We start from the raw sequence: 22,809 nt of genomic DNA, 5'->3' as shown, positions 1-22,809 counted from the left end.
ATGTACAGGTGGTACACTGCCATTTACTAACATGGTATTTTTCTTCCTTGCCGCCAGTAATATCTGCCCTTCTTCACTCTATTCCCTCAATGCCAACCTTTCACAAATTTATGGTTGTATATCATTACCGTCCCATTCAGTTCTGCTCTATGCTCTCCAATCCTCTGCAATATTAAACAATCCCCCTAATACGGCTTCTGAACCACAGACCAGCGCTAAGCTTCAGTGCACATTAAGGTTCACGTAAAGACAAAGGCCTTAAGGAATTCTGTCTGCTTAGTAAATCCGAACTCCAACATCCCATCTCCTGCTGAACATCTACCCCTCACACCACCCTCCACGCTGGGATCGCCCAACTTGAAAATAAATTCATTGCCTTTGGTGTAAAATAAAACCACAACCTAAGAATACATATTACCTATAAAAGATTCATGTGTTTAGAACATTGCTGCAAATATGTTTTTGATGTGTTTGAAAGGAGTGAAATAATTCTCTATAGACGTTATGTTAATAGGGTGTAGAAAGTAATAAAGGGTCATTCCATTGATAAATTACTTTTAGTTAAAAATGAAGCAATAAGTGTACTGCTCACCTGTGTACAGGAATTTAGCTACTATAATACTGCGTCCTATGTACAAGCGTGTAACTACAATAATACTGCTCCTATGTACACGAATATGACTACTATAATAATGCCCCTATGTACAAGAATATAACTACTATAATACTGCTCCTATGTACAAGAAAATAACTACTATAATACTACTCCTATGTACAAGAATATACTGTAACTACTATAATACTACCCCTATGTACAAGAATATACTGTAACTACTATAATAATACCCCTATGTACAAGAATATAACTACTATAATACTGCTCCTATGTACAAGAATATAACTACTATAATACTACTCCTATGTACAAGAATATAACTACTATAATACTGCTCCTATGTACAAGAATATAACTATTATAATACTACTCCTATGTACAAGAATATAACTACTATAATACTGCTCCTATGTACAAGAATATAACTACTATAATACTACTCCTATGTACAAGAATATAACTACTATAATACTGCTCCTATGTACAAGCATATAACTACTATAATACTGCTCCTATGTACAAGAATATAACTACTATAATACTGCCTCCTATGTACAAGAATATAACTACTATAATACTGCTCCTATGTACAAGAATATAACTACTATAATACTGCTCCTGTGTACAGGAATATAACTACTATAATACTGCTCCTATGTACAAGAATATAACTACTATAATACTACTCCTATATACAAGAATATAACTACTATAATACTACTCCTATGTACAAGAATATAACTACTATAATACTACTCCTATGTACAAGAATATAACTACTATAATACTACTCCTATGTACAAGAATATAACTACTATAATACTACCTCCTATGTACAAGAATATAACTACTATAATACTGCTCCTATGTACAAGAATATAACTACTATAATACTACTCCTATGTACAAGAATATAACTACTATAATACTGCTCCTATGTACAAGAATATAACTACTATAATACTACCTCCTATGTACAAGAAAATAACTACTATAATACTGCTCCTATGTACAAGAATATAACTACTATAATACTGCTCCTATGTACAAGAATATAACTACTATAATGCTACTCCTATGTACAAGAATATAACTACTATAATACTGCTCCTATGTACAAGAATATAACTACTATAATACTACTCCTATGTACAAGAATATAACTACTATAATACTGCTCCTATGTACAAGAATATAACTACTATAATACTACTCCTATGTACAAGAATATAACTACTATAATACTACCTCCTATGTACAAGAATATAACTACTATAATACTACTCCTATGTACAAGAATATAACTACTATAATACTACTCCTATGTACAAGAATATAACTACTATAATACTACTCCTATGTACAAGAATATAACTACTATAATACTACCTCCTATGTACAAGAATATAACTACTATAATACTACTCCTATGTACAAGAATATAACTACTATAATACTGCTCCTATGTACAAGAATATAACTACTATAATACTACTCCTATGTACAAGAATATAACTACTATAATACTGCTCCTATTTACAGGAATATAACTACTATAATACTACTCCTATGTACAAGAATATAACTACTATAATACTACTCCTATGTACAAGAATATAACTACTATAATACTACTCCTATGTACAAGAATATAACTACTATAATACTACCTCCTATGTACAAGAATATAACTACTATAATACTACTCCTATGTACAAGAATATAACTACTATAATACTGCTCCTATGTACAAGAATATAACTACTATAATACTACTTCCTATGTATAAGACTATAACTATTAGAATAGTAAGGCCACATTGAGAAGTATAACTGCTATAATACTGCCCCCTATTGGGGTATCTGTGCTTTTTCCATGACACACGAGCTTTAAGGTCACCATACATACATGATATTTAGTCTCTGATGTTCTGGAAATAAACTGGTTTGAGCCAGATGTCCCCACTTCAAAGAAAGCGGACGTCGTAAAGTGCCAGCGGACACAAAGCTACCAAATGGATGCATGCATTCTAGTATGAATATTTTTGGTTTTGGCCTTTGTATGACACATGATAAAATCACTGGGAACAGAGCTGTGTGGAAAAAAAAATTGGAAATTTCCATTTCTAGCTTGTGAAACATAAAATATAGTATTTCATTAAAAAAGCTTAATGTTCCCTTGTTTGACCCTCAGCACCCCCTTCCTCTAGGATTGGTCAGCTGGATAAATTAGATGACATCACGTAGGTGATTATTAGGGTGGAGCCGATCTTGAGATTTCAGGATTGATTTTAAAATCCAATTTCCGATCATTTTCCAGCCGATCCCGATCGTGAAATTTGCTCGATCGCCGATCGGATTCCGAACTTTTCCGATCGCTCAACCCTAGTCAATGCTTCTCTATGGGAAAAGTCACCTTTAGGGTTGAGTCGATCTTGAGATTTCAAAATCCGATTTCCGATCATTTTCCGGCCGATCCCGATCGCTCCACCCTAGTGATGATGTCACTAATCTTAACCTGGGGCTGACAATTTTTTTTAGATTGGAGTGTCGGGTCCCCTCGTCTGTGAATCGTCTGGCCTTTGCCTTGCTCTCCTATAACAGGGATATATCAGTAGCAGAACCTCACGTCTCTGGCTCTCCGCGGCTCAGTGAAGCGTGGATGGGGTTAGTCACTTATTATTCCGCGCTCTCCTCCTGTGATTACCTCCCCTATTATCCTCATCCTCCCTTCTATCATATCAGACCTCCAGGATAAACATTTCAATATTCTGCTGCTTGGTCACACGGAGGGGAGCGAGATGGAGCAAAAATAAATACAAAAATAAGCTTAAAAAAGAAAAAAATAAGACTTCTTGTTTGCTGCTGGGAATGGGGAGGAAATAAGGTTGTTTATGCAGGTGCTTAGCTACACAGCCGCACTCAACATAAAAAAACTGGATTAATATGGAGAGAGAGACAAACCGCGCCACCACCCGCTGAGCCGAAAAAGACGAGAGAGGGGCACATTGTGGAGAGGCACCTGCCACCTGTTGCCCATCCTGTATACGTTAATGTTTTACTTACAGGTGTTCTTATCCTAAATTAGGAGGTCAAAATATAGCTGTGATTTCGATGAAGGGCTTGGCAGGTGCCCAATAGATTACCTTTGGTCCTATAATCAATGGCCCGAAGATTGGTCATGGTGGGACACTGTCGGACCAACCCACTAGAGTAATTTAGGATCCTCATTGCCTTTGGTCCTATAATCAATGGCCTGAAGATCGGTCATGGTGGGACATTGTCGGACTAACCCACTAGAGTAATTTAGGATCCTCATTGCCTTTGGTCCTATAATCAATGGCTTGAAGATCGGTCATGGTGGGACATTGTCGGACCAACCCACTAGAGTAATTTAGGATCCTCAATGGCCTGAAGATTGGTCATGGTTAGTACATTGTCCGACCAACCCACTAGAGTAATTTAAGATCCTCATTGCCTTTGGTCCTATAATCAATGGCCTGAAGATCGGTCATGGTGGGACACTGTTGGACCAACCCACTAGAGTAATTTAGGATCCTCATTGCCTTTGGTCCTATAATCAACGGCCTGAAGATCGGTCATGGTTAGTACATTGTCCGACCAACCCACTAGAGTAATTTAGGATCCTCATTGCCTTTGGTCCTATAATCAATGGCCTGAAGATTGGTCATGGTGGCACACTGTTGGACCAACCCACTAGAGTAATTTAGGATCCTCATTGCCTTTGGTCCTATAATCAACGGCCTGAAGATCGGTCATGGTTAGTACATTGTCCGACCAACCCACTAGAGTAATTTAGGATCCTCATTGCCTTTGGTCCTATAATCAATGGCCTGAAGATTGGTCATGGTGGCACACTGTTGGACCAACCCACTAGAGTAATTTAGGATCATCATTGCCTTTGGTCCTATAATCAATGGCCTGAAGATCGGTCATGGTGGGACATTGTCCGACCAACCCACTAGAGTAATTTAGGATCCTCATTGCCTTTGGTCCTATAATCAATGGCCTGAAGATCAGTCATGGGTAGTACATTGTTGGACCAACCCTCTAGAGTAATTTAGGATCCTCATTGCCTTTGGTCCTATAATCAATGGCCCGAAGATCGGTCATGGTGGGACATTGTCGGACCAACCCACTAGAGTAATTTAGGATCCTCAATGGCCTGAAGATCGGTCATGGTTAGCACATTGTCGGACCAACCCACTAGAGTAATTTAGGATCCTCATTGCCTTTGGTCCTATAATCAATGGCCTGAAGATTGGTTATGGTGGGACATTGTCGGACCAACCCACTAGAGTAATTTAGGATCCTCAATGACCTGAAGATCGGTCATGGTTAGTACATTGTCCGACCAACCCACTAGAGTAATTTAGGATCCTCATTGCCTTTGGTCCTATAATCAATGGCCCGAAGATCGGTCATGGTGGGACATTGTCGGACCAACCCACTAGAGTGATTTAGGATCTTCATTGCCTTTGGTCCTATAGTCAATGGCCTGAAGATCGGTCATGGTGGGACATTGTCGGACCAACCCACTAGAGTAATTTAGGATCCTCCAGAGGATTCCAGGTTCTAACACAATAATGATGCAGCAGAAGATGCCCAAATTTGAAGAGTGCTGCGGTCTCTCTCCTAAGGGTTGTTGAAGTATGGGCCTCCAAAATCATTTTATTTGGAGGATATGGGGAACCTCAGTCAACACTATGTCAATCAATGGCCCGTTGGTCTATCCATACCGATGAAGGTTAACTTCATGGACAAAAAGTATGGTGATTCTAAACCATGCCTTCAATGGGTACATTTTCTGAAGAAAGCCAGTAGACATGAACTACACCTAAGATATCTCCTATAGTGAACCATTAGAGAAGCAAGATACCCAAAAAGTTGTCCACAGATGGGATTACTTCTTTTTGAGGGGTGTTTCATTTGGCTGACATGAGCTAGTTGGCCTACTTTTTGCCCATGGAGGACTGCTTGTAAAAATTCTCCATACCTTAGCTGAGTCTCCTTAATGAGAACCAGTACTCAACTATGAAAGACTAACGAAAAGCAGAATCCTATTTTTGTTGACCTCATCTTCTACCACAAAGTGGATGACTAACCAACCTTTTTGGAATGTACTGTATATCAGTGGGTGCCAATTACATAGTGGATGACATGGTTTGATCTTCATCGAACATGTTTTTGATTACTGTTTAACCCTCTTAGTTGTGAGGGCAACTGTATTAGACAGACTCCAATTCTATGGCCCAGTGGGACAATGATCAATGCAGTCCATTGATAAACATTTCAGCCTTCTTGATTGATGACAGTCACCAGAGAGTAGACAGTTTCTTTCAGGGTCACTAGACAGTGGTAGATATTATCCTGCAGGGTCACCAAGGAGCAAATACCAACAAGTTGAGACTATTTCACAGGATCGTTAAGACTATAAGTTTCTAAATGATTTCACCTCTTGATTTCTCAAAAAATTGTGGCACTAGGAGTGACACTATATCATCAGGCCACCGAATGATGGATACTCTCCCACAGAGTCACCTAGGAGTGGTGGTAATCCAACGGTGGCAGGAAGAGCTAGTATGTTCTTCAAGAATGAGCATGGAAAGGATGTTATCTCAAGATATCACCAAGGACCAAGACGAAACACTACCCAACTGGTCCACCATGGAGTGGACCCAGTACCGTATTATCACCGAGTATTAGCTATCAATCTTACACATGAAAAGGATGCTATTATACAGTATCATCAAGGATCAAAATATGGACACTATCCAGCTGTCCCACCAGGGAGTAGACACCTTGCCATAGCACCACCAAGTGCTGATGCCTACCTTTCGGGTAACCAGTATTTCCATACATTCCTAAAAGGGCATGGTTTTCAAAGAGTAGCCATGCACAAGTTGACTCTGATGATTTTGGAACCTGCTAACCATCTAACATATATGAGGGGGTCCTGTCTCCTCCAAATATCAGGGACTGAAGGGTCATAGATGTTAGATTTCACCATGCTCATTTGTTTTGAAGGAAGATAAGCCACCATTAACCATTAAGCCAAGGATGTATGTGTTATAGGGAAGTTTGAAGTTCGACCAAGAACCATCTAAGACCTATGGCCACTTTAAGAGACCAATAAATTGTGGATTGCCAAAAAGTTCATTCTGTTCCACTGGGTTACACTATCCATGAGGTCAACAAAAAGTAAATGGTAAGTCATGTTCCAGATGTCCCATCGTTCAGTCAATAGGAACTAAAATTCATACTTGCCAACTCTCCAGAAACGTCCAGGAGGTTTCTAAATTGAAGAGGGACCTCCCGGATTCCCGGAAGAGTGGGCAAATCTCCCGGGCCTGGCGTAATGCTCGGTTACTTTTTGTGTTGGTCATGTCCCGATAGAGGAATGCGGTTATTACATTGCTTGCTCAGGTCACAGAACAGGAGGCGCGCCATGTGCCCAAAAGTGGTGGAGACATGACAACAACCCCAGAGGGTCAAGAGGGAGTGGAAACGGTATGAGATTGGTTTTAGCGGCACGGTTAAGGGTCAGTACTTAAGGAGAGTGGTTAGGTCACATTAGCCCAGTCAACGATGTTTGGCCATCGGTGGAACTAGGGTTTTATAATACGTAAGGTGCAACCACCCTAAAGAGGGAGGAGTCGGCATATTTGCAGTATAAAATAAGGGTTCTCTCTTATTTCACAAATCACTTCTTGGCAGCCATCCCTTAAGCGGCTGTCTGGCACAGAACTACAAATCAACCAAATTTCACTCGCTGAGTAATTTAATTCCACTCGGAGAAGCTCTTAGTTCCACCAGGATTAAAAGCGGCACAAGAGAAGCCGATGGGGAGTTCAGCAATGCGGAGAGAGTGTGCGTTACCGAGCGCGGTAGGCGGGAAACGGGAGAACAAAAAAAGTGATACGACAACAAATAAAAAATACAATATAAACAACTATGATCTTAAAGGGGAACTCCAACGGGAGAAACTTTTTGTAAATTACGTCCTTCGGGCCTGAACTGTGAGAAGAGGCCTAACGTACCTGGGCCTTGGAGCCATAGGGGGCCCATAAGGCATTCCTCATTATAGTTGGGGGCTCGGTACCGATTCTACGTCCATATTATAGCCCCTACAAAAAAAGCCCCCCCCCCCCCCCGACTTCAAACAGTCGAGGAAGTATGTCGCGTGAGTCTGACGACTTATTTTTTTTATAACAACCCAGTTCACCGTCACTACCGATGCCCTAATATAAAAGGGGCGGCCTAGGGGTTACGACTGTGGCCTTACAAGCCTCCGTATACCCCGGCCCGGCCCCGTAAGGCCTGCTGGGATTTCTAGTATCCCTGCAGAGGAAAGTTTGTGTGACTTAGTGACAAGTTATGGATTCAGTAGTCTGCGGTATAATGAGAATATGTGAGATGTTGGCGGTGTTTTGCCGGAGACTGGATTTCCAGCCCCCCATCCCGGAGGAATTCAATCCTCTCAGGATCTGCTTCAGAAGTGTCATACCGCTTTCAATAAAAGAAGAAAAAAAAAAAGTGCTTTTCCTGCCCACTTCACTCTCCAATTACATCTAGTCTGTGCGCTCCCTCCTCCCTCCCTCAGACATGGCTCCTGTCCCATCCGATTAACCCTTCCCAAACCAAAATACAAGACGTATTGTACAATATTGTACCGAGGTACATGACTAAGCGAGAGAAACACTTCATTCTATGTCTAAGAGTCCGTATACCCCCAGCCTAGACCCCCGACCTCCAGCATAGCCCCCTACCCTACAGGGTGTCCGGCCTACTACACATGTCCCCAGGACAGACTACAATACAGGGGTTAGACAATGATGGGGGTTGTAGTGCGAAACGGTATCACATATCATAAGCTGAGATACGCCAGTGGACCCGACAGTGTTGCACATGATAGGCTCAGATATATCAACTCAGCAGATAGTATCACACATGATAGTCTTAGATACACTAGTGGATCACATAGTATAATACATCGTAGGTTTAGATACACCATCTCATCCAACAGTATTGCACATGGCAGGATTAGATACACTGGCTCAGACAGTATCACATGAATCAGGCTTAGATACACTGGGCCAACAGCGTATAAAACATAATTGGCTTAGATACACTGCCTCAACAGACTGTATGACAAATTATACGCTTGGATACACTGACTCAGCACAGTATTATACATGATTGGCTTAGATACACAGACTCAATAGATGGTATCATACATGATAGGCTTAGATATACTGACTCAACAAAAAGTATCACACATACCATGCTTAGATACACTGATTCAGCACACATCACATCTCATAGGCTTAGATACACAGACAGTATAACACATGATTGGCTTAGATACGTTGACTCGGCGGAAAGTATCACACATGCCATGCTTAGATACACTGACTCAGCAGACATTATTACATATAATAGGCTTAGATACACTGACTAAGCAGACATTATTACATATAATAGGCTTAGATACACTGACTAAGCAGACATTATTACATATAATAGGCTTAGATAGACAGCTCAACAGACAGTATCACACAGGACTGGCTTGGATACATTGGGTCAGCCGATAGTATCACATGCCAAGATGGTAAATATAAGCTCAGTATAAAGTATCACACACAATAGACCTAGATACACCAGCTCAGCAGTATCACACTGTATAGATACAGCGACTCAGCAGCGCCCCCTACAGCAGAGGTGTCTACAGTATTCTGCAGCCCTGTCATGTACAGATCAGGATGTCAGGCTCTTATTGTTGATAAGCTGCCAGTTTTCCTTTTCTCAAGACTCTCCATAGGAAATAATAGAAGTCACAAAGGAAACTCCACATTGTGATCACTTCCCAGTGCTGGCTGCGACTCCGAACATCAGCCTGTATTCACACATGGGCTATTCTACTGCAGTATGGGGTCATAAACACTACAGACAAGTGTTACCTTACAGCATATAGAAAGGAGATAGATAGATAGATAGATAGATAGATAGATAGATAGATAGATAGGAGACAGATAGATAGATAGATAGATAGATAGATAGATAGGAGATAGATAGATAGATAGGAGATAGATAGATAGATAGATAGATAGGAGATAGATAGATAGATAGATAGATAGATAGATAGGAGATAGATAGATAGATAGATAGATAGATAGACAATAGATAGATAGATAGATAGATAGATAGATAGATAGATAAGAGAGACATAGATAGATAGATAGATAGATAGATAGATAGATAGATAGACAATAGATAGATAGATAGATAGATAGATAGATAGATATGAGATAGATAGATAGACAATAGATAGATAGATAGATAGATAGATAGATAGATAAGAGAGACATAGATAGATAGATAGATAGATAGATAGATAGATAGACAATAGATAGATAGATATGAGATAGATAGATAGATAGATAGATAGATAGATAGATATGAGATAGATAGATAGATAGATAGATAGATAGGAGATAGATAGATAGATAGATAGGAGATAGATAGATAGATAGATAGATAGATAGATAGGAGATAGATAGATAGGAGATAGATAGATATGAGATAGATAGATAGATAGATAGATAGATAGATAGATATGAGATAGATAGATAGATAGATAGATAGGAGATAGATAGATAGATAGATAGATAGATAGATAGATAGATAGGAGATAGATAGATAGATAGATAGATAGGAGATAGATAGATAGATAGATAGATAGATAGATAGATAGATAAATAGATAGGAGATAGATAGATAGATAGGAGATAGATAGATAGATAGATAGATAGATAGATAGGAGATAGATAGATAGGAGATAGATAGATAGATAGATAGATAGGAGATAGATAGATAGATAGATAGATAGATAGATAGATAGGAGATAGATAGATAGATAGATAGATAGATAGATAGATAGATAGGAGATAGATAGATAGATAGATAGATAGATAGGAGATAGATAGATAGATAGATAGGAGATAGATAGATAGATAGATAGATAAATAGATAGGAGATAGATAGATAGATAGATAGATAGATAGATAGGAGATAGATAGATAGATAGATAGATAGGTAGATAGATAGATAGGAGATAGATAGATAGATAGATAGATATGAGATAGATAGATAGATAGATAGATAGATAGGAGATAGATAGATAGATAGATAGGAGATAGATAGATAGATAGATAGGAGATAGATAGATAGATAGATAGGAGATAGATAGATAGATAAATAGATAGGAGATAGATAGATAGGAGATAGATAGATAGATAGATAGATAGATAGATAGATAGGAGATAGATAGATAGATAGATAGATAGATAAATAGATAGGAGATAGATAGATAGATAGATAGATAGATAGGAGATAGATAGATAGATAGATAGATAGATAGATAGGAGATAGATAGATAGATAGATAGATATGAGATAGATAGATAGATAGATAGATAGATAGATAGATAGATAGGAGATAGATAGATAGATAGATAGGAGATAGATAGATAGATAGGAGATAGATAGATAGATAGATAGATAGATAGATAGATAGGAGATAGATAGATAGATAGATAGATAGATAGATAAATAGATAGGAGATAGATAGATAGATAGAAGATAGATAGATAGATAGATAGATAGATAGGAGATAGATAGATAGATAGGAGATAGATAGATAGATAGATAGGAGATAGATAGATAGATAGATAGGAGGTAGATAGATAGATAGATAGATAGATAGATAGGAGATAGATAGATAGATAGATAGATAGATAGATAGGAGATAGATAGATAGATAGATAGATAGATAGGAGATAGATAGATAGATAGATAGATAGATAGATAGATAGGAGATAGATAGATAGATAGATAGATAGGAGATAGATAGATAGATAGATAGATAGGAGATAGATAGATAGATAGATAGATATGAGATAGATAGATAGATAGATAGATAGGAGATAGATAGATAGATAGATAGATAGATAGATAGATAGATAGATAGGAGATAGATAGATAGATAGATAGATAGATAGGAGATAGATAGATAGATAGATAGATAGATAAATAGATAGGAGATAGATAGATAGATAGATAGATAGATAGATAGGAGATAGATAGATAGATAGATAGATAGATAGATAGATAGATAGATAGGAGATAGATAGGAGATAGATAGATAGATAGGAGATAGATAGATAGACAGGAGATAGATAGATAGATAGGAGATAGATAGATAGATAGATAGATAGATAGATAGATAGATAGATAGGAGATAGATAGATAGATAGATAGATAGATAGGAGATAGATAGATAGATAGATAGATAGATAGATAGGAGATAGATAGATAGGAGATAGATAGATAGATAGATAGATAGATAGATAGGAGATAGATAGATAGATAGATAGATAGATAGATAGATAGATAGGAGATAGATAGATAGATAGATAGGAGATAGATAGATAGATAGATAGATAGATAGGAGATAGATAGATAGATAGATAGATGATAGATAGATAGATAGATAGATAGATAGATAGATAGGAGATAGATAGATAGATAGATAGATAGGAGATAGATAGATAGATAGATAGATAGATAGATAGATAGATAGGAGATAGATAGATAGGAGATAGATAGATAGATAGATAGATAGATAGGAGATAGATAGATAGATAGATAGATAGGAGATAGATAGATAGACAGGAGATAGATAGATAGATAGATAGATAGATAGATAGGAGATAGATAGATAGATAGATAGATAGATAGATAGGAGATAGATAGATAGATAGATAGATAGATAGGAGATAGATAGATAGATAGATAGATAGATAGATAGGAGATAGATAGATAGATAGATAGATAGATAGGAGATAGATAGATAGATAGATAGGAGATAGATAGATAGATAGATAGATAGGAGATAGATAGATAGATAGATAGATAGATAGATAGATAGGAGATAGATAGATAGATAGATAGATAGATAGATAGATAGATAGGAGATAGATAGATAGGAGATAGATAGATAGATAGATAGATAGATAGATAGGAGATAGATAGATAGATAGATAGATAGATAGATAGGAGATAGATAGATAGATAGATAGGAGATAGATAGATAGATAGATAGGAGGTAGATAGATAGATAGATAGATAGGAGATAGATAGATAGATAGATAGATAGATAGATAGATAGATAGGAGATAGATAGATAGATAGATAGATAGATAGATAGGAGATAGATAGATAGATAGATAGATAGATAGGAGATAGATAGATAGATAGATAGATAGGAGATAGATAGATAGATAGATAGATAGGAGATAGATAGATAGATAGATAGATATGAGATAGATAGATAGATAGATAGATAGGAGATAGATAGATAGATAGATAGATAGATAGATAGATAGATAGGAGATAGATAGATAGATAGATAGATAGATAGGAGATAGATAGATAGATAGATAGATAGATAAATAGATAGGAGATAGATAGATAGATAGATAGATAGATAGATAGATAGGAGATAGATAGATAGATAGATAGATAGATAGATAGGAGATAGATAGGAGATAGATAGATAGATAGGAGATAGATAGATAGACAGGAGATAGATAGATAGATAGGAGATAGATAGATAGATAGATAGATAGGAGATAGATAGATAGATAGATAGATAGATAGATAGATAGGAGATAGATAGATAGATAGATAGATAGGAGATAGATAGATAGGAGATAGATAGATAGATAGATAGATAGATAGATAGGAGATAGATAGATAGATAGATAGATAGATAGATAGGAGATAGATAGATAGATAGATAGGAGATAGATAGATAGATAGATAGATAGATAGGAGATAGATAGATAGATAGATAGATGATAGATAGATAGATAGATAGATAGATAGATAGGAGATAGATAGATAGATAGATAGGAGATAGATAGATAGATAGATAGATAGATAGATAGATAGATAGATAGGAGATAGATAGATAGGAGATAGATAGATAGATAGATAGATAGATAGGAGATAGATAGATAGATAGATAGATAGATAGGAGATAGATAGATAGACAGGAGATAGATAGATAGATAGATAGATAGATAGGAGATAGATAGATAGATAGATAGATAGGAGATAGATAGATAGATAGATAGATAGATAGATAGATAGATAGATAGGAGATAGATAGATAGATAGATAGATAGATAGGAGATAGATAGATAGATAGATAGATAGATAGGAGATAGATAGATAGATAGATAGGAGATAGATAGATAGATAGATAGATAGATAGATAGATAGATAGGAGATAGATAGATAGATAGATAGATAGATAGGAGATAGATAGATAGATAGATAGATAGATAGATAGGAGATAGATAGATAGGAGATAGATAGATAGATAGATAGATAGGAGATAGATAGATAGATAGATAGATAGATAGATAGGAGATAGATAGATAGATAGATAGATAGGAGATAGATAGATAGATAGATAGATAGATAGATAGGAGATAGATAGATAGATAGATAGGAGATAGATAGATAGGAGATAGATAGATAGATAGATAGATAGATAGATAGATAGGAGATAGATAGATAGATAGATAGATAGATAGGAGATAGATAGATAGATAGATAGGAGATAGATAGATAGATAGATAGATAGATAGATAGGAGATAGATAGATAGATAGATAGGAGATAGATAGATAGATAGATAGATAGATAGATAGATAGATAGGAGATAGATAGAAGATAATAGATGGATAAGATGTATGGACAGATATTAGATAAGCCTCCTGTGGTGAGCAGAAGATGATTAACTATTCGCAGTCCTGAGATCAGAGCTGTCCGCATACCCCGCCCCCGGTGATAGCTGCACTCACATTTTTTATCCACGTTGAGCTTCTACATTACAGAACAACTTTCTGTGCAAAATACAAGAAAATCAATAGATATTCATCAGGGAGTGTGTGGCCGGATTGCTGCCACCTTCCATACATGCTCGGCCTCGCACCCGCTATGGATTTCATTACACTTACAGCTTTGGATATTTGCCCTCAAGCTGAGGGATTTTGTTTTTCTGATGGCGTCACCTACGGCAGGCATTGCTATGCAGGGGCTGTGGAACTACAAATCCCAACATACCGTGCCAGATGTGGAGCTGCACTGTTGGCGGCTGACTCAAAAGCATTGGCAAACAAATGATACCAGGCTGAGCCCTACGGCCTGCCAGGCGTGAAGGAAGGATTAATCCTGGTATTGTAGTGCAGATTGTGTGCATCCGTGGCCCACGGCTATTAAAACCGGGCCGGGGAGAGCAAATGATCCTGTCCGACAGAATATAACAAAATCTAGACAAGGCTTGTTAAGAAGCAGTGCATGGCACCCCTCACTGGTGATACTGGCACTGTGCGAGGGTTAATAAGTGCCCCCCTGAAGTTTACTATAAAGAGTATTAACTCTTGGACAATGTCAATGTCGGTGCCGAATTGGAGGCACTAAGATGTCAGTCTAATCTTGTGCACTGTGAGGATGTTGACCAATGTATAGCCAAACTAGCTTAGATACTCCTGAGTGCATTCACAGGCCAAGGCTATCAATGCCAGGGTGTCAATTTAGTCCATGCACTAGGATTGTGGGTGCCCATGCCCAATCTGTGGCCCTCTAATGCGGTTATCATGGCACAGTAAAATCACTGCTATGGGCAAATGTCAACTGTGGCAAGCCCACAGAAGCCCAAAAAGAAGTTGTGAATCCTTGTGAACCATGATTGTAAACCTAGTGAACTATTACTGTAAACCCTAGTGGACTATGACTGTAAACCCTAGTGGACTATGACTGTAAACCCTAGTGAACTATGACTGTAAACCCTAGTCAACTAAGACTGTAAACACTAGCAATCTATGACTATATACATTAGTGAACTAAGAGTGTACACCCTGGTGATCTAGGATTGTAAACCCTTGTGAACTATGACTGTAAACCCTAGTGAACTATGTAAACCCTAGTGAACTATGATTGTAAACACTAGTGAACTATGTAAACCCTAGTGGACTATGACTGTAAACCCTAGTGAACTATGAATGTAAACCCTAGTCAACTAAGACTGTAAACACTAGCAATCTATGACTATATACATTAGTGAACTAAGAGTGTACACCCTGGTGATCTAGGATTGTAAACCCTTGTGAACTATGACTGTAAACCCTAGTGAACTATGTAAACCCTAGTGAACTATGATTGTAAACCCTAGTGAACTATGTAAACCCTAGTGAACTATGACTGTAAACCCTAGTGAACTATGTAAACCCTAGTGAACTATGACTGTAAACCCTAGTGAACTATGTAAACCCTAGTGAACTATGACTGTAAACCCTAGTGAACTATGTAAACCCTAGTGAACTATGACTGTAAACCCTAGTGAACTATGTAAACCCTAGTGAACTATGACTGTAAACCCTAGTGAACAAAGATTGTAAACCCTAGTGAACTATGACTGTAAACCCTAGTGGACTATGACTGTAAACCCTAGTGGACTATGACTGTAAACCCTAGTCAACTATGACTATAAACCCTAGTGAACTATGACTGTAAACCCTAGTCAACTAAGACTGTAAACACTAGCAATCTATGACTATATACACTAGTGAACTAAGAGTGTACACCCTGGTGATCTAGGATTGTAAACCCTTGTGAACTATGACTGTAAACCCTATTGAACAAAGAATGTAAACCCAAGTGAACTATGACTGTAAACACTAGTGAACTATGTAAACCCTAGTGAACTATGATTGTAAACACTAGTGAACTATGTAAACCCTAGTGAACTATGACTGTAAACCCTAGTGAACTATGTAAACCCTAGTGAACTATGACTGTAAACACTAGTGAACTATGTAAACCCTAGCGAACTATGACTGTAAACCCTAGTGAACTATGTAAACCCTAGTGAACTATGATTGTAAACACTAGTGAACTATGTAAACCCTAGTGAACTATGACTGTAAACCCTAGTGAACTATGACTGTAAACCCTAGTGAACTATGATTGTAAACACTAGTGAACTATGTAAACGCTAGTGAACTATGACTGTAAACCCTAGTCAACTAAGACTGTAAACACTAGCAATCTATGACTATATACACTAGTGAACTAAGAGTGTACACCCTGGTGATCTAGGATTGTAAACCCTTGTGAACTATGACTGTAAACCCTATTGAACAAAGAATGTAAACCCAAGTGAACTATGACTGTAAACACTAGTGAACTATGTAAACCCTAGTGAACTATGATTGTAAACACTAGTGAACTATGTAAACCCTAGCGAACTATGACTGTAAACCCTAGTGAACTATGTAAACCCTAGTGAACTATGATTGTAAACACTAGTGAACTATGTAAACCCTAGTGAACTATGACTGTAAACCCTAGTGAACTATGACTGTAAACCCTAGTGAACTATGATTATAAACACTAGTGAACTATGTAAACGCTAGTGAACTATGACTGTAAACACTAGTGAACTATGATTGCAATCCCTGGTGAACTATGATTGTACACCCTGGTGATCTAGGATTGGAAACCCGAGTGATCTAGGACTGTAAACCCTAGTCAACTATTACTGTAAATCATAGTGAACTGTGACTGTAAACCCTTGTGAAGTATGACTATAAACACTAGTGAACTATAACCCCTAGTGAATTATGTAAACCCTAGTGAACTATGATTGTAATCCCTGGTGAACTATGATTGTACACCTTAGTCAACTATGATTGTGTACCCTAGTGATCTACTACTGTAAACACTAGTGAACTATAACTATAAACACTGGTGAACTAAGAGTGTAAACCCTAGTGAACTATAACCCCTAGTGAATTATGTAAACCCTTGTGAACTATGACTGTAAACACTAGTGAACAAAGATTGTAAACCCTTGTGATCTAGGACTGTAAACCCCAGTGAACTATGATTGTAAACTCTAGTGATCTAGGATTGTACACCCTGCTGATCTAGGATTGGAAACCCGAGTGATCTAGGATTGTAAACCCTGGTGAACTATGATGATGTAGCTACAACTATATCCAAAAACAAAAAGACCGTACCGTGCATATATCAAAGCAACCAATCCTCCGATTGCAAGCTCTTGGGTCAAGGATTAAACCCCCCTTCTATTCAAAGCATTACTGTACAGATTATCTCTCACAATTCACACAATGCAACTGGAAAACAGGATAGTGTGAAGGTTTTATTTTTTTGTTGTTGAGCAGCACACTACCCCCCCTCCCCCGCCTCCCGCCATGGCACAAGCAGCGGCTCAGCACTGATGTTGCAAGATGCTAAGGAAGCAGCCAGCTGTGTTTGAGGGTGGACAGAGAAGAACGTGGGAGTTGTACGTTACAGAGCCAGCAATGTGGCCTTCTGCAAGAGAGGACAGGACGCAGAGCGGAGGCACATCTGGGGGGTGGACATGTACCAGTTTGGAAACTTCCCCTCATATCATATTGAGGAAGGAAAACTCTCTGTGTGATTCCTCCCTCTTCCTGCATGTCCTGTTACTATCACTCTGCGAGATGGTGAGATAGGGGTGAGGATTTATACTTTGAGGGTTGAGGAATTTTTATGGTTTTTGTCTTCTTCTGGGTCTACACAGCATGAAAATACTAGGTAGAACTTCACGAACTTGTGTCTTTCTCCGACCATCCGAACCAGAGGTGCCAACATGGACAACTGATTCCAAAAACAGTTCCTCCCTCTGACACTATGATACTCACGATAGGGGAAAGAGATTTATACGTTGGCCGTTTAGGGGATTTCTATGGTTTTTGTCTTCTTCTGGATTTCACAACATGAACATATCCTGAACTTTTATCTTTCTCTGATCATCTGAACCAACTTGGACAACTTCTCCAGAAATCACCACAATCCCCTAATTCCTCCCTCATCTTGCACTTCCCGTTACGTCACTCTGCAAGGTGGCGAGATAGGCGCGATATAGTTATACTTTGGGTTTTTGTCTTCTTCTGAATCAACACACCATGAACGTTTGTCTTTCACCAACCACTGAACCCGAGGTGTCAACCTGGACAACTTTTCCAAAAATCACCACAATCCCCTAATTCCTCCCTAGTTTTGCACTTCCCGTTACGTCACTCTGCAAGATGGCGAGATAGGCGCGATATATTTTTGTTTTGTGTTTTTGTCTTCTTCTGAATCAACACACCATGAACGTTTGTCTTTCACCAACCACCAAACCCGAGGTGTCAACCTGGACAACTTCTCCAAAATCACCACAATCCCCTAATTCCTCCCTAATTTTGCAATTCCCATTATGTCACTCTGCAAGATGGTGAGATAGGTGCGATATATTTTTGTTTTGTGTTTTTGTCTTCTTCTGAATCAACACACTATGAACGTTTTTCTTTCACCAACCACCGAATCTGAGGTGTCAACCTGGACAACTTCTCCAAAAATCACCACATTCACCTAATTCCTCCCTAGTTTTACACTTCCTGTTACATCACTCTGCAAGGTGGCGAGATAGGCACGATATATTTATGCTTTGGGTTTTTGTCTTCTTCTGAATCAACACACCATGAACGTTTGTCTTTCACCAACCACCGAACCCGAGGTGTCAACCTGGTCAACTTCTCCAAAAATCACCACAATCTCCTAATTCCTCCCTAGTTTTGCACTTTCAGTTACGTCACTCTGCAAGGTGGCGAGATAGGCGCGATACATTTATACTTTGGGTCTTCTTTTATGGTTTTTGTTTTCCGAATCAACACACCATGAACTTTTGTCTTTCACCAACCACCAAACCAGAGTTGCCAACTTGGAACTTATCCAAAAATCACATTTTGTAAAAAAGTTGTCCCACTTTCCATTACTACAACCCAAAACTTGATGAACTTGAATCTTTCTCCGAGGACCCGATATCCGAGATGTCAACATGGACAACTTATCCAACGTATATATTTTTTTGAACCTTTCATTACTTTTAGTCTGAACGATGGCGAGATGGGGAACGGGATTTATACTTTGGGGGGTTTGGGCCATTTTAATGGATTTTGCTTCTTCTGGACCAACAGAGCATAAAAATAATAGGTGGAAATTCATGAACTTGGCCATGTTGGCACCTCTGGTTCGGAGGGTCAGAAAAAGAGACAACTGATCCAAAAATCACCATTTTTTTTATGGTTCCTCCCTTTTCCAGGGGCAACGCGAGATAGGGATAAAGGATTTAGGGGCGGTGGATTTATGTTTTGGGGGTTTGAGGGATTTTTATGATTTTTGCTTCCTCTGGATCAACAAGGCGTGAAAATATTAGGAGGAACTTATGTCTTTCTGTGACCCTCAGAACTAGAGGCGCCATCTTGGATAACTTATACAAAAATCACCACCATTTTTTAGGGTTCTTCCCCTTTCCAACCCCTTTTATGATCAATCTTGGGTAGATCGAGATAGCGACGGATTTATATTTTGAGGGATTTTTATGGGTTTTTGCTTCTTTTGGAAGGATTAGGTTGAACTTCATGAACTTTTGTCTTTCTGTGAGCCAGAGGTGCCAACCTGGATAACTTCTCCAAAAATCACCACAATCATAATGAACCCTACAGATGGCAAGTGAAATAGGTCTATGGCTCTATAACAATAATCTGTACAAGCTCCACCAGAATCCAAGAAAATTGCCAACATATCAAGTCTTTCTTTACGGACTGTCCAAGAATGGTTGGCAACCCGCTCTTAGGAAGACGACGTGTTAATATGATGTGCCGAAAAACACAAACAACAGCTCCGCGTGGAGTATGAATGAGCTGCAGCAACCGGGGCAAATCCACAATACGCGCAGTCAACTCTTCTTGACGTTACGATGGACGGCATCCAAGTCCCCTTCCGCACACAATGCCTTCGTCTACTGCAGAGCCTCTTGGGAAGCAGAGCTGTCCATCAACGCTCAACAAGTAGAGGCCAGATTGACGGCTTTGCAGGAGGTTGTGGTGCGGGCGCGAGTCACATGGGTGCTGTGCCAGCTCTTGGGAATCCCCTCCATCAAGCTTCATTCAACAAGTCGAGGAGGAACTGACAGCTCTGCCTCGGAGGAGGTTCTGCAGCAGCCCAATCCATCTCGTACTGTGCATGCATAGAGACGGCAGTGACATCAGCAAGCATCTGTTTTTGCAGCCAGTCCCTCACCACCACAAGGGTTAAATCGCAACCCCTTGTAGCCCTGACTCATGCCACGCTCATCCATTCTCTAGCCATGTCTGCGGTTCTCTATTAAATCAACATCTGCCCCCAGCACAACGGGCAGAAATCTGCTCACATCAGCCCTGCACCAGCCTAAAGTTGCCAGCCCAGCATTGCGAGGAGAAAACAACCCCCTCCCCAAGTGTGAAGCCAGAGGCGAGAGGAAAGGAACAAGTGACACATCTGTTTCTTCTACAATCTCTGTATCTTCCCCATTCAGTGCTGCCTATACGCTCCCGGAGAGCACAGTATACAGCACTTCTACGGGGATACGGCAGTCAGTACACAGTTCTGGTACATGTTGCTTTCTTATAGCATTGGCTCATGTTGTATTGGGGCTATCGTTCACCCTAAACTGGAGAGTTGGGGGTAAAGTGGGGGTTATCCTTCACCCCAGACTGGACTATTGAGGAGGGGGCTCACCCTGGTCTACAGTGGTACCTACCATCCCCTAAGACTGGACTAAAGAGGATGGGGCTCACCCTGGTCTACAGTGGTAACTACCATCACCCCAGCCTACAGTACTATATAGAGGAGGGGGCTCACCCTGGTCTACAGTGGTACCTACCATCAACCCAGACTACGGTACTATATAGAGGAGGGGGCTCACCCTGGTCTACCTTCACCCCAGACTACTGGACTATAGAGGAGGGGGCTCACCTTAGACTATAGTGATACCTATCATCACCCCAGACTACAGTACTATAGGGGAGGGGGCTCACCCTAGTCTCTAGTGATACCCATCATCACCCCATACTATTGGGCTACAGAGGAGGGGGCTCACCCTGATCTACCTTCACCCCAGACTACAGGACTACAGGGGAGGGGGCTCACCCTAGACCCTAGTGATACCCATCATCACCCCAGACCCTTTGGGAAGTCAACCATCTTCCTAAATTATTGGGGTACCATCCATTTTCTTCAGACAATCGGGGGACTGATGGGGTACTTACAATACATACCAATTAAAGGGATATCACTGTTAAAGCAGCGCTCCATTCCTTTTGGGTAACTATCGTTAACCCTTAACTCATGGGGTACATCGATACTTAACATTCATTGAAGACTATTTTGGACGATGAGGGTACTCGTAAGATTTGGGGGTACGAGTCACCCTGGCAGCTACTATGCACTCTGGACACCAGGGCTACGTGCTATGTACGTTAGGCTATGGGGGTATTACTAATCACCCATAACCATAGGGGGCACCCTGTATTCTCTGAGGGTCCCCGGACTCTACGAAAAAGAAAGAAGGGGTTCTTACCTTGGCAAAGTGAGCTGGGCAGCGTAAATATCCATACGACAAGAACCAGCATGCTCTCTGCCTTGTCTCCCGGAGTTAAATGACAATTGGCAAGGATTGTGGATCCAAGTGGCTGCTCCTCGGGGCTTCCTAAGACGACATATCCCAGACAAAGGGCTGATGTGTGAGCGGAACGGCCAAAAAGGGGGGGAAGAATTCGTCGCCTCCACAGCAAACCTCCAGTCCTTACTTCTCTCTCCTTCGCTCTCTTTCTCGCTCTCTCCCTCTCTCTTCTCTCATGCACAAAAAAAAGTCTTGGAATGAGAGGATGGATCCAGTAGGGGAATGAACCATTCCACTGGCAGGAGGGGGAGGGAAGGGAACATACTTTCCTAAACTCTCTGTCTCTGGCACATTTTTCCCTTTCTCTCCCTGCACCACAAAAACAAACTCGCAGAAGAAAAAAAAAAACAGAAAGAGAAATTTTTTTTTTAAAAAAAAAGTTCCTGAGAAGGGGGCGGCCGGGAGAGGGGGAGCCGGCCCAGGATCTGCTGATGTGAAGAAAGGAATTTGGGAATTTTACAATTACTTATGTTGGGAGGCTTTTTTTTTTGTGTTTTTTTTTGATCCCCCC

At 39.4% G+C, this 22,809-nt stretch overlaps 1 protein-coding gene across 1 annotated transcript in view; it reads right to left on the bottom strand.

Moving 5' to 3' along the window:
- KIRREL1 (kirre like nephrin family adhesion molecule 1) overlaps positions 1 to 22,598 on the bottom strand; it is a 204,499-nt gene extending 181,901 nt beyond the window's left edge. Inside the window, exon 1 of the mRNA XM_075283208.1 lies at positions 22,197 to 22,598. Coding sequence (XP_075139309.1) covers positions 22,197 to 22,248 — 52 coding nt within the window. The 5' untranslated portion in view covers positions 22,249 to 22,598. The remainder of the gene's footprint in view (positions 1 to 22,196) is intronic.
- Between the last annotated feature and the right edge of the window lie 211 nt (positions 22,599 to 22,809).

The sequence above is a fragment of the Leptodactylus fuscus genome, chromosome 7 (genome assembly GCF_031893055.1).
Source record: "Leptodactylus fuscus isolate aLepFus1 chromosome 7, aLepFus1.hap2, whole genome shotgun sequence".
NCBI classification, from domain to species: Eukaryota; Metazoa; Chordata; class Amphibia; order Anura; family Leptodactylidae; genus Leptodactylus; species Leptodactylus fuscus.
Note: the sequence above shows the minus strand (reverse complement) of the source record. Positions and strands in the feature narration are given on the sequence as shown.